General features: G+C 23.7%; 1 protein-coding gene across 1 annotated transcript; it reads left to right on the top strand.

The window, feature by feature from the left end:
- Window positions 1-1062: 1062 nt before the first annotated feature.
- Window positions 1063-12312, top strand: Bma-qui-1 (Uncharacterized protein; the record flags this gene model as incomplete). Its single annotated transcript, XM_043073210.1, has 29 exons — window positions 1063-1204; window positions 1606-1778; window positions 1918-2017; window positions 2218-2351; window positions 2580-2715; window positions 2807-3000; window positions 3272-3561; window positions 3787-4216; window positions 4378-4666; window positions 4856-4956; window positions 5244-5430; window positions 5654-5790; window positions 6395-6494; window positions 6726-6847; window positions 6918-7074; window positions 7438-7538; window positions 7824-7931; window positions 8042-8144; window positions 8215-8317; window positions 8548-8791; window positions 8931-9033; window positions 9213-9322; window positions 9514-9648; window positions 9877-10094; window positions 10488-10656; window positions 11050-11242; window positions 11489-11577; window positions 11707-11872; window positions 12023-12312. The coding sequence occupies 29 exons, from the start codon at window positions 1063-1065 to the stop codon at window positions 12310-12312; spliced, it is 4824 nt and encodes a 1607-aa protein (XP_042929144.1).
- Between the last annotated feature and the right edge of the window lie 2074 nt (window positions 12313-14386).

Genomic DNA, 14386 nt, shown 5'->3' with positions numbered 1-14386 from the left:
GTAAAGTTTTAATGCAATAAAAAAAAAAAAAGTTGCACCTTAGGAACTAAATTAATTTCATATGTTAAGAATCCAAGCTAAATGAACAATATTTACATTCATTGCTCGTCTTTTTTATTTCATTTCAACTAATTAGTATAATATTTAAAAAAAAAAAAAAAATTTTTTTTTAATCAACTTTTAACAATGACACGTCACTGTTATTCAGTTGAGTTATAAAATTAAGCCATAATTTAAAAAAAATTTTTCTGCCAATAAAGTTTTAATGCTTCGTTGAATGTTAAGCTTGTTTGGTTATCCACTCAAATAAATCGTTTTCTGAATAAAAAAAGAGAAAATTATTTTAGTCTTTTGTTAAATTTGATGAAAATGCTATGTGTTTGCCTCGTCTATTTTGTCTTTACAATTTCTTTCAAAAAAAAAAAAAAAAAAAAAAAAAAAAAAAAAAAAAAACAAACAAAAGGAAAAACAAAAGAAAAGAAAAAAAAAAGAGAAAAACAACAATAAAATTTGTCTATGAAGGCCTTGCTTCGGCCTTCTTTTTTATTTTTCTATTTTTTATTTTTTTGAGAAAAATGGTGAAAAAAAAAAGAAAAAAAAAGTTCAATAAATAATTGAAAAAGGGAAATGAATAAATAATTCTGTATTAATTCAAATGAATTAAACAAATTAATTCACACAATAATTTTACATTTATTCAATGTATTTATGAGAATATTTAGAAAAATTGTTTAAATTTATCAATCATTTAATTATTAATAAGCGAAGAGGAAATATTAATGATTTATCTAATGTTTTCTATGCAAAAATTTTTTTTAAAGCTTTTTTTAATTAATAATAAATAAACTTTGGGTAAAATGGTATTGAATTTTTTGTTTGTTTAACATTTCAACACCACATAATATATTTAACATATTGAAAAGTTAAACGAATTAAAATTCAGAACGAAAAAAAAAATGTTACAGTTTTTCTTTTCATTTTTTATTTTGTCTTTTCCAGATATTAATGTTGCTATGGTCACGAGGTTAGTTGAATTATATGGCGTAATTATCACTAATTTCCATGTTTCGTCTCAATGCTAAATCAGGTGCGACATATGTGCACCCGGAAACTGATAATAATGATAAACAATTACAAGAATCGAAACATTCTGCAAAAACATTACAACAAGCTCGTATTATATTTTTTTTTCCTTCTTTAAAAGGTATATTTTGTTAATTTTCATTCCTTTTTTTTTTTTTTTTTTTATCCGATAATTTATGTATAATTTTGACATAATTTATATAAAAAATTAAAAAAAAAAGATTAAATCACAAAAGTCATAAATATTTTTATAGATATTTAATTAAAATTAACAATTATTAATATATCATAGAAATGGTTAACTTATATGGATGAAATTAATGTTTGTTTGATAATAATTAATGTATATTACAAAATAAATGTTATATTATTATAAATGAATAATTTAATTAAATGATTCGCTACCAAATTTACGATTAAAACTTTTTTGTTTCTAAATAATTAGCATTGATAACTTTTCAAATTATACTAAATGATTTAAATTTGTTTTTTTGTTTCAAACTTTTTTTTTATTTTTAACAGAATTTGAACGAGAATATCGAGCATTAGTGAAAGATGTAGCTATAAATATACAGCATTATGCGTTTCAACTTGGTATTGATGTTGAATTTGTGGAACCAATTACTGATAATTTAGATATTGAAACATTTGAAGCTATGCTTAATGTCTTTTCCAATTGTACATCATATCTTATGGTTTGTATTAAAATTTTTCATGTTAAATATGTGAAAAAAAAAAATTGTGTCAGGAATGTTTTAATTTTTTTTCTCTATAATGTGGAATTAAAAATTTTTGAAATATTTAAATAATGTATTCAATCATTTCGATTTTTAGTGTTTTCTGGGTGATCAATATGGGAAATGCATTTTACCGAAAAAAATTCCAGTCGAAAAATTTCAAATAATTCAAGCAGCATTTTCAGAAACAAGTGATGGTATGTTTCAGGTGCAATTTGAATTTTATAATTTCAAATATTTGTAATTATACATTTTGAATTTATGGAAAAAAAAAAAACATATATGCAAATTTAGATAATTCGAATGATTTGCTGCAAACTAATAATATAATTTAAATGTTTATATTATAGCTTAAATTGAACAAAAAAGAAAAAGTAATAGACAGTTCTTTTTCTAGAAATTGAATTATTTTATCGGTATTACAAACAATGTGAAGAAATGGAATCAACAGATTATAAACTTCTGGATGAGCCCATTAATTTATCTGATCGAAATAAGCTCGCATCTATTTTACAACAAGCTGCTGAGATGGTTTTTTTTTTTAATTTTTCTTTATTTTTTTTCCTCATTTTTGTTTAATTCATTTTCAAACATCTGTTTGAAAACTTTCTAAATTAAAAGAAAAAAAAAAGGAAACGAAAGTAATAGAAATAGCAATTGTTTATCGCTATCAAGTGAATAATTAATTGATTGATTTTTTTTTTTTTATGAAAAAGATGAAATCAGTAAATAAAATTGCTTTTTTTTTTTTGTTTTCAGATATCACAAGATGATAACAATGAGCAAGAAAAATCGGAAGTATCAAAAAATCTTTTCCCATCTGCTGCTGAACAAATTACTCAAATAGCATTAATTCAACCAAACAAAGTTTTATTTTGTTTACGAAATACAACAGGTTATAATTAATTAATAATTTTTAGGAAAAAAAAAAGACTTTCTTTAACAATTTATTAAAAATTAAAATATTTTTTTAAAATGTTTTATAGCTGATATACAATCAACGAACAGTGATGCCACGAAACAGAATGATTTTGCAAAAAGACATGAAAAGATTGAAGCATTGAAAAAAACAGTTTTATTAAGTGAAGCATCCATAATTTCGCTAAATATGGAATCAAATGAAAGCAAAGAAAATAAATCACAAAAGAATGATAATTATATTAAATGGTTCATAACAGAGGTTACACTTTTTTTTTTTTTTTTTTTTTTCATTTCTGACTAAAAAAACGAGAAAAAAAATCAATATAAACTTGAGTAGCTCACAAAATTAAAAAATATTGAAACAAAAAAGAAAAAAAGAAGTTTTGAAAATAGATTAGTATAGTATGATAAAATTAATTGTATTTAAGAAAAAAAAAAGACGGAAAGATTGAATAATTTAATAAGAATTTTTTTTTTATAAAACTTGATAAAATTTTTGTACATTTTTAATTTTTTTGTTTTCTTTTCAGATAACAAATCATTTGCAAAATTTCATTTCCTCATTAAGTATGCCACCAATGCCATCGAATGATGAATATTTTATAGCAAAAGCTGAAAATGATGTACATTTGGCATTTGCTGAACGACAATTACCAAAGAAATGGATAGCACGAGAAAATATTGATAAAATGTTTGATATCTTCATCAATAAAAGCAAAGGATACTTTCATATTTTAGGAAATCAAATTTCTGGAAAGACAGCTCTTCTATGCCAATTATATGAAGTATTAATTAAAAGAAATCGTTATGCTATTATTAGGTGTGAATTCTTTTTTCTTTTTTTCATAAAACATGATGTAACATTATTTAGTTTAAATTATAGTTTGCAGTTGAATTTTTTAATAAACATTTTTTCCTGCTATAATTTTAAGCAATACATATCAATTTTGATATGTAAAATTTGAAATTAGTTAAATTTGTTTCAAAAATCTTTTTTTGTATTTTCTTTTTTTAGCACTTAATATTTTATCATTAAAATTTTTAGGTTTATTAATTTAACATCTTCATCAGAATATGCTCATGAATTATGGCATAACATATGCATGACATTATGTGCTCTAATGGGTCAAGATACGGAATTATTGATAAGATCATTTCATTTATCATCAACACTTGCCATTTTCAAGTCATTGCTGGAAAAGCTAAATCGGCCGGTATTTGTACTAATCGATGATGTTAATTTGATTAAATATGGACGAGTGATGAGTAATTTAGATCAACAATTCCGGAAATGTTTATCCAATCTTGTTTTAATATGTACAACAGATCAACCTCAAACAATACCATTTATGCATCAACAACCTATCCTGTATGAATTACCGGATTTTACCACTGATGACATCATGCAGTATATCAAATTAAATATTGATGATAATACATTAAATAAACGACAAATGGATGAAATACAAAATATTGTACGCCATTTTTTCATCTTTTTTTTTTTTTTGGTTTAATTTGGGTGATTTAATTTTTTTAAAATGCTATTTCAACTTTTCAAATTAAATTTGTTATATAATTAACTAAGCATTAAATGAAATTTATGCGTCACATTAATTTTTTTTTCTTTCTTTTTTAGGTAGAAGCTAATAACAACAATATTATAATTGCTCAATTATTACTAAAACAAATTACTGATGGAATTAATCGTCCATTTGTTGGTGACATCGATGAATATTTTTGTCATACTGAAAATTACAATGGTGTTTTATTTGTACGAACATTTGCGCAACTTTTAACTGTTACACCATACGGGCTTACTACGTTGGAAATTTTGGATGCATTAACAATGAGCGGTGAATTGGACAGTGAAATCACCGCAAATTCATCATTATCACTAATTCTTCATTCAGTTATTGATAAACTCGGTTTACAAATATTTGTTTGATTATTTTTCTCATCCATTTTGTTTGTCTGATCAGTTGTTACTTATAATCCTTAACAATTAAGACTTAAAGTTTTCGATACATTCTTACATATTTATCATCAATTTTTTCTTTGCTTGTTAAGATTTCATACTGTATAACTTTTTTTGTCTTTTGAAAAGTAAAATTTAGGATGTTTTATTGTTGAATTTATATGTGGAAATCGTCTTGTTTACAAATGGAGTCATTTATTTATTATAAATATTGCTCGTCGTCGTTATTTAACTAATCAGGTCTATTTTAACATAGCATAAAATGATACAATGAATTTTAATGGCTAAAAAAAAAAAAAAAAAAATCTGAACATTCCAGAAACTTTCTTGCTTTAAAAAGAAGGAAGATTTGTTTGTTTGCTTACTTGTTTGTTTACTAATGAATTTTCCATTTAATATCGTTAGCAGCTAAGATAACTTTTTCATTTGTTAATTTATTTTTAATTCATTTTTTGAATGTTATAGATTAAAAATCAAATTGTGATAAATATGCTTAAACAAAAAACTTTGTTATCCTATTACTTTAGAGTGAACTGATAAAAGCTCACGGATTAATTGCCCATTTATTTGCTGATGTTAATAATACTCATTCAATTTGTTCACTATTACCTTCACCAAATGAAATTCCAACATTTCCACGACCACTGAAACAGGATGACGGTACGGTAAACATACGGAAAGTACGCAACCTATGGTATCATTTATTACATACCGGTAAATTATTTTAATTTTTTTGTTTTTTTCAAAAGATTAAATAATCCTTGAAAATAGAGCTTTTCTAATTGTTTCTTTCTCTCTTCTTGAAATTATCTAGAAGTTGAAAAAAAAAATTTTTTTTTTCAAAATTTAATTGAAAACGATAATATTTTACTCATTGACAAATATTTTCAAATTTTTGTTAAACAAGAATTAATAAAAAATGTCAAAATTTAATTAGGTAATATGGATGATTTGAAAAGGTTTGCACTTTGTCATTTCGAATATATTGAAGCATGCATTAGTGCATGTGGAATTTTTCTATTGCTAAGCATTTATGAAGAATGCTGCATGCAAGTATTGCACCATGACATACAGGTATAACTTGCAAGTATTGCATTAAATTGTTAAGAAATTATTGGCATTTTTTATTTTATAATCCAATTGCTTTTTAATAAATTATATTATTTTCTCATTAATATCTATTTTAAAGTATTTTAAACAATTCATTAAATTATTTCGAATTAGGAATAAACAGAGAGTGAGACAAAAGAAAAAAAAGAGAAATAATATTTATTCTATAATTTGAATTGTTAATTGACCTAATAATCATACAGATGGACAATCATAAAAACAAAAAAATGAATTGAACCTAAGGAGAAAAGCATTCATGATAAAGGAAGTAAAAAAGTAAGCGAGAGAGAGCAAAAAAAAAAGAAGAGGTTATTGTAAACTTATGTTTAATTTATAAGCCTCAAATAGGATTCAATAATGATAACAAAATATTGTCCGCCAAATAATCTTATCAGTTATTCTTCTGTAGCATTAATTTCTTTTTTATTAATTTTTTCTTTCAATTACTGCAAATTTTTAACTTTATTACATTTAGTCACATTTATTAACTAAATTTGGCATTTACAAAAAAAAAAAAAAGTGAGAAAACTAATTCTTTTAATTATTTAAATTCATATATTTCATTTAGGTGCTATTTCAACAAGTTATATTTCCTTCCTTAAATACAATTATTCGTGATCATAATCAATTAGCTGCGGAATTGATCAACAGATTACAATATACAAGCAGTTAGCTCTCAAAAAACTTCTACGAAAAAATTTACAACTTAATTTTTAACTTTTATTATTGTGATTAAAAGTATTTATTATGAAAGAAAACACAAAAAAAAAAAAAAAAATTGATTGAGAAATAATTAAAATTATTAAACTAAATCTTTGTTTATTAAATTGAATAACTAAATGAATAATAAAATATGATTATTTATTTTATTTTTCCTCTTTTTTATTTTTTTTTTTCAGAAACAAATAGTCAATTTTTGAATATAATGGTTGAACAGGCGATGTCATGGGTTGATAGGTATCATGATCAACCTTTATTGGTACCTTTAACTTGTTGGATACCACCAAAAAAAGTAGAACGGGTATGTTAATTATGAAATTTAATAAATATCAAATAATCAGTTTTGTTTTTTTTTTATCATAATTGTTTAGATTTTATCATTTACACTACCAGAATGGCGTCCATCATATACGATCCTACAACCAACATACAATCATCAACATTTACTCATTGCTGGAAATGAATCATCAATTGGTTTAGTATATATGTATCATATAACATCGCAGTTATTGATTCGTACATTTAAAGGTTTATTGATGATTTTGAATTTTATTAAATATGTCTAAAATTAAACATAGGTAAATGATTTTCTTTTTTCTTTTTCAAATACTGCAACAAAATGATTGCTTCAAAAATAATACATAATATTGTTCTTTTTTTATCTTTTTTTTTCCAGTTAATTTTTTATTTTTAATTAAATAATTATTACATATCGAATAGTGAAAAGTGTTTCTTTCTAAATTAGTTTTGATATATTTTAAGTTAGCAAAAAAAAAAAAAAAATTAGAAAAAAAAATACTTTTTTTTGTAAACATTTTAGATTATGAAAAGAAAAAGTGGTGAAATTAGTGAAAGAAAAAAAGAAAAAGTAGTCTGAAATTATTATTTCAGGTCATGAAAGACGTGTTACGTCAATATCTATTAGTCCTGATGGATCATTTTTTGCAACAACATCAACGGATTGTACTGTTAGAATATGGGATTTCTCAAAGGTATTATTAATAATTAGCAAATAATTAACAAATTAGTTAATTATTCTTTCCAGTTTTTTTCTTTTTTTTTTGTGAAAAAAAACGACATACTATTATTACTTTTTAGAATAATAATTGTAAATAATTTACTAGAAATAGTAACGGTTTTTTTTTGTTGTTTTTTTTTTTTTATATATATAGCTAATACTTTTATTAGTAAATTTATTCCATACAAAGTTTTTCTTTTTAATTTTGAATTAATACAAGCAGTAATTTCAAATAAAATCAGGTGATGATTGATTACAGGACAAAGCAGTACATATAATGAAACCACACAGAGGTCGAGTGATTTGCTCATTGATAACTTCTGATTGCAAATATGTTATCACTGGTGGTACCGATTCATGTGCTAATGTAAGAACTTTTTTATTTACTTGATAATCATTCAAATACTATAAGACTGTAAAATTGAATTTAAAATATCAAATATTTGATTATAACATCTTAAAACAAAAATATTTCAGGTAATCTCGGTGGAAAATTGGGAAGTTGTGCATTCTTTCAAAGATCATACAGGAACTGTTGTTTCATTAGCGCTTGCATCAAATGATGAATTCTTGGTTACCGGTATGTTGCAATTCATTTAAATATAAATCGTTAATGAATTATATATATCAGTAATGATTATTAATTTTAGGATCTGGCGAATTTGTCGTCATAGTTTGGAATTTATCGACCGGTGAATTGGCCGTTCGGTTAGCTGGGCTTATGGCACCAGTATCATGCATCACAATGACTAGGTAAAATTTTTATACTTCTTTAATATCATTTCTTTTTCCTTTTTTTTTTTTTTTTTCTCTTGAATAAATATAACAAATTTTCAAATTTAAGAAATTCATCTTAATCTTATATAATTTTAATGAAATAATATCAGTTTGCTTATTATTTAATTGTGATTTTTAGGTTAAATTAAAACCTTTTATTTCTTTGTTTTTTGTTTTTTGTTTTTTTTTTTTTTTTTTGTTTTTAGTAACGATGCTTTTGTGGTAGTTGCATGTGAAGATGAAACGCTAAAGGTATTCGGGACAGTATCCGGTCAGGAATTACATGAATTATCCGGTCATGATGGAAAAGTTGTCTCAATGGTTGCAGCATATGATGATTGTCAACTTTTTGTTGCAACATTTGCAAAAATTTATGTTTTTGATATACATAACGGGAAATTGTTGGATATCCTGAATTGCATCAATAGGCAACCGGTTACATCGCTAAAAGTATCATTTTTAATTCATTTTAGATATTAATGGAATTAATTGTATATTTTGCAATATCAAAATATTGGTGGAATAATTTAATTTGCAGAAATGAATTTTAAATCTCAATTTTTCGTCAAAATTTTACAAAATTTTTTAGATTACAAATGATAATTATTTCTTGCTATCAGCATGTGGTAATCGCATTAGTATTTGGAACATTCAGCATCAACACCATGAAATAAATGCCAATCATGAAAAAAGTAATTGATAAAAATAAAATTATTGTAAATTTTTTTATCACAAATATTTTTTCTTTTTCCTCCAATGAGCTCATTTATCCAATTATCATTAATGCAAACAAATAATTAACCGCTAATTTGAAATAATTAGTTAATAAAAAAGGATCAAACTTTTTTTCTGATTTACTATAATCTTGCAGGAATTGTAACCGATATGTGTATATCACCAGATGAGAAAAGTGCTGCTTGTACAACAACTGATGGTACTGTGGCATTGTGGGATTTAGAAATATGTCAATGCGTTTGTACAGTTCGTTTCTCGAATTAATTTGTCAAAATACAATCTTAGGATTTAATGAAATTTAAATAACATAGAGAATTATATGCCAAATAGTAGACTAGTAAATTTAGCTAAAAAATTTTTCCATTTTTTTCATAAATTTTATTCAAAATTTAAATCTGAAAGAAAGAGGAATGAAAAAAAAGAAGATTGTTTTCTAGATGATTCAAAAGCGATCTGTACCAGCACTTCGTGTAAAATTTTCTATTAATTCCATTTTCTTGCTAAGTGGTGATGCTGAAGGTCAAATTAATATTTGGAATTCAAGCAATGGAAAATTAAGACGAATCATTACTGTATGGTTTTTATTCATAAATGTATTATTTTAGCATATCCATAATGTTGCAATTTTTTTCTTTCATTACAATTTTAAAATTTAATTTAGAAAAAAAGTAAAAGTTTTTTGAATTCATGAATAGTTCATGAGCTAGACTAAATTTTAAATTGAGAATGTAAAATTATTTTAAAATAAAATTAAATTATAACTTGAATGGAAGAAAATCTTTATTTTGCTATTTTTGTAGCATCATAGCAAAGCTATCGAATCAATATTTTGTTTATCTGATGGATATCGAATATTATCTGTTGATCGGTCTAATATTGTACTCATATGGAATTTATTTGGCACTGATGAAACATTTCAAGCGGATAGGATTCTTGCATTCACCGGTATTCAATCACCAGTTTTCCTGCTACCAAATAGTACCTATCTAATCGGATATCTTCCAGACAGTAAAAAAGAGTAATTATTCTCTTTACTTTCTTTTTTATTAAATTTAATTGCTATTTCTTTTTAATGTTAGCAAAGAAACAAAATTTATTTCAAACTTTATTTCTTCTTATTTTATATGCTTTTGTAATAAATCAATAAACAGTGAAAGTTTAGAGCAGAAAAAAAAAAAAAGGACAAAGTGATGTATTATTTGTGATTGTTGAGAATATGAATGCATGATATTTTGCTTAATTTAAACAAATAACTCTTTTATCAAATGAATCAATTGAAAGTGCAAACTTTCAAAAAATTTTAAAACAAATACATGAGGAGTTTTGAACAAAAAAAAAAAAAAAAAAAAAAACTTAAACCTTAATTTTAAACTCTAGAAAGAGTAAAGTTTTTTTCTTTTTTTTTTATCAGATTAAGAATATGGTCAATTGAGGATGAAAGCGTTGTAATGAAAGCAGAAATTTGTCATAACGAAGAAATAACATGCTTGAATACCTCATCAAAAAGTACTTTGCTTGTAACCGGTTCAGCTGACTTATCTTTGAAACTTTGGCAAATAAACACTGGCCTTCTTATGCAGGTAATGATAATTGTACATTTTTACTGATAAAATATTTATCCTCTACATGAAACGAAAGAGAAAAGAAACAAAGAAATACGGTATAATTAAGCAAAAGATACTTTACTTCTAGGAAGCAAACTTTGTTATTAATTTTGTTGCTATTATTTATAATCTATTCAATAAATACTTACTTACACAATGAACAAGAAACAAAAAAAAAAAAAAAAAACTAGTTAATATAAAGCAATAGTTTAATTATATCATTGATAAAGCTGGGTTCATTTTTTCTCAGAAATTTAAAATTGAAAAAAAAAAAAAAAAAACGAATGCAACCAAAAGGTCATCTAATGCAGCAATAAATTGCATTTATGTCAATTCTTCAGACATCTAAAATTTCAATTAATTTTACAGGTACTTGTTGGACATGAAGAGACAGTTATGTGTTGTGTTGTCGCAGATGATGAAAATATAATTATTAGTGGTGCAAAAGATTCGCAGATAATTATTTGGGCAACATCAACTGGAAATGCTCTTATTTCATTGAAAACGGAATCACCTGTAACAGCATTAGCTATCAATGCTGATGCAACTGTTATTCTTTCAGGTTACTTTCATAAGTAATTATTTAAAAAAAAAAAACGGTCGATTGATTGAAATTTTTATCAAATCAAAATGAAGATCAAAATGCAACTTTTGATAATATAATCTACTACATTTATATCACGATTATAATTATTGATTATAATTATTTGCAGTAATAATACATACATATATTTATAAATTTAATTTTATTTCAATTTTGTAATATAATTTCAATTCATCGATTTAGATCATAATGCGAATATTTTAGCAAATTCAACTGGTTGGATAGAAGCATATAGTGTAAAAGATGGAACACTACTTTCAAGCTTCAATGCTCACAGTACTGCTAAAAAGCTTGTATGTATTAATGGCTCAAAATTAACGAATGAAATTTGAATTAATATTTACCAATAGATGATTTAAATTCGAATTATTCGTTGGAAATTGAGCAAACTTGCTATAAAATATAATTCATAAAAATTTAAGGCATCTTCTATGGATTGTCATCGTATCCTACTGCAACTTACCAATTGCTCTCAATTACCAATTCTTTGTCTTCATAATATTCCAGCAAGTGAACTTATTGGTTCGGGTATGAATAGAAAATCAAACGATTATACTCACAGAAAATCGAAACCAAGCATTTCATTTGGTTAGAATTCAAAAATTTAATTTTTTTTTCTTTTTTGTTTTCTGTAATACTTAAAAAAGAGAAAGTTGAATAATATGAAATATTTTTAAATGATTATTGAATTATTTAACTGAGAAAATAGAAATTAATAAATTTTATTGTATATTTAAGGTAGCAAAAATAATGATAAAAATTCATCTCGATTATCAACAGCAATGGAAAGGAGAAATCGAACATTATCAAAAGCAACTGATTATCATAAATCAGTAATACAAACAGATGGAAAGGAATCATCGGCACCATTGCATTCAATTTTGAAAACTAGTAAAAGTTTGGTACCAAATTCATCAGTAGCTGTAACATCTACATCAAAACCATCATTTTCAAAATCGGTAACCAGTAAAACCTCTAATTCTTCAATGCATTGTCCAACTAAATCAAATTTATGTACAGTGCAGTAGAATTGAGATATTTTAATTTTTCTTTTATCAAATAACTTGTAAATAATATATAATTTAAATTGATGTTTAAATTATTATTCATCATTTGCATTTATATTATAAATAAATTATGCACAACACTTCTTAAATACACCAACAACAAAGACTGCAATGCATTTCTCAACAAATTTTATAAATCTAAATGCTTCCAAATTTTAGAAAGAATAAATTGTTGGGCAATAGATGGCATGAATTTTAATAATGTTATCGATTCTTCTTTTGTTGAAAAATTTCATATATTATCAATTCCTCTAAAAGTTATTATATTTTGCTCAGAGATGAAAAAAGAACAATGAAATGTGAAATTGAAATATTGAAAATATAATCCAGCTAAAGTAATTATGCAACTTATTAAATTAATTAAAATGTCTTTTTTTTTTCTTGAGTATTATAAGCTTTTAGAGAAATCTGCCGAAAATTTAAAGTTATTGATTATCCCATAAATTTATCCGAAAATATTTTGTTCCAATGAATTATGACTAATTAATTACTGAAAAGCAGCTATCAGTATTTCTCAATAACTAAGTAAACTTTAGTATTGAGAACTAAATTAGAGATAAATTATTTCCAATCTAAATACATTTTTAAAATTTTTCTTTGAAGCAATGACTAATTTTCGTTAAATCGGCAAATCTTCTCGATCAAAAATTCGTCAATCTACAAAAGCGGTGCTAACTGCATGTAGAATAAAAATTGATAATTTCGTTAAAATTCCGTATGTCTAAATTATTTTTGTGTTTTTTTTTTTGAAAAAAAAAATGCTAAAAAAAGTGTAATAAATGAACTTGAAGATTGTGAAGTCAATTTCTGCTTTTTTTGAAACAATTTTTACAGCGCAATTCTTTTTTCTTTTTTCTTTCTTCTTTTTTTTACTGAAGGAACCATTTTTCATTTAAGAAATAAAACATACGAAAGGATGAACTTCGATCATCAACTTTTAGGTTAAATTTTTTTTTTGTTTGTTGTTTTTCTCTTTCTAAGTAAATCATTCATTTTAAATTGCTGCAATAAAATTTAATGAATTTATAATGGAAAAGATGTTTTAGTGAGCTAGTTAATTTTAAAAAAATAGCTAAATCTCATAATAATTGTAAAAAAAAAGAGCTAAATCTCATAATTAGAAAATTTTTATTTATTTTGTTTCTTCCTTTCATTATTCATTGCATTAATTTCATTAGAATCAATTAAAAAAACAAATACTATGAGTCATATTGAATCATCTAAGTTTGTTTTTTAACATTTTTTTTTTTTTTCAAAAAACAAAAAAAAAAAATGCTCCATTCTTTTTTTTCTTTCATTTTCAAAAATATGATAAATTTGCTTTAAAATATCAAAAAATTATGAGATGATTTTTCTCCTAACCACTGATCAAATTTTGTTATTTTTTCTTAGCTATTTAACTTTTAGTAAAATAGTAAAAAGTTTTTGTCGTATTCAAATAATTGCCTAACTATCTTAAAAGTGAAACAATAATTTATTAAATAATTCTATATGATTAATCTTATTTAATACTCATTGAAAAAAATTTTTTTTTTTAAAAAAAAAAAGATATTTTTATTTTTTAGATAGAATTATAAGTTTGGTTTTCTTTATTGTATTTCTTTTATTATAAAATAAATGCTTGAAAAATTTTTTCCATTCATGCATTTATTGGAACTATTGTCAAAATTATAATAGCAAAAATAAAAGCATTAATCATTTCAATAATTATTGAATGGCAATTATAATTGCAATTTTGAAAATATAAATGTGTGTAAATCATTGATATTAAATCAAAATTGTTAAAGTAATCAACAAATTTTGCATTTAAAAGTGTGCAATTTGATTCCATTTTCAATTCAGTTATTATTTAGCAATACCAACAAAGAAATGAAAAATAAAACAATTTATTCATTTTATTTATTTATTTATTTTTTTTTTTTTTTCAAATGGAAAAATTAAAAAGAAGGGAACGAAGTGTACTTTATGTTTACAATTATCATTTTTCATAACAATTGGTGTTAAGTCATTAAATGAAAACATTAATATCACTGAA

The sequence above is a fragment of the Brugia malayi genome, assembly GCF_000002995.4.
Source record: "Brugia malayi strain FR3 genome assembly, contig: Bm_v4_ChrX_scaffold_001, whole genome shotgun sequence".
NCBI lineage: Eukaryota > Metazoa > Nematoda > Chromadorea > Rhabditida > Onchocercidae > Brugia > Brugia malayi.
Note: the sequence above shows the minus strand (reverse complement) of the source record. Positions and strands in the feature narration are given on the sequence as shown.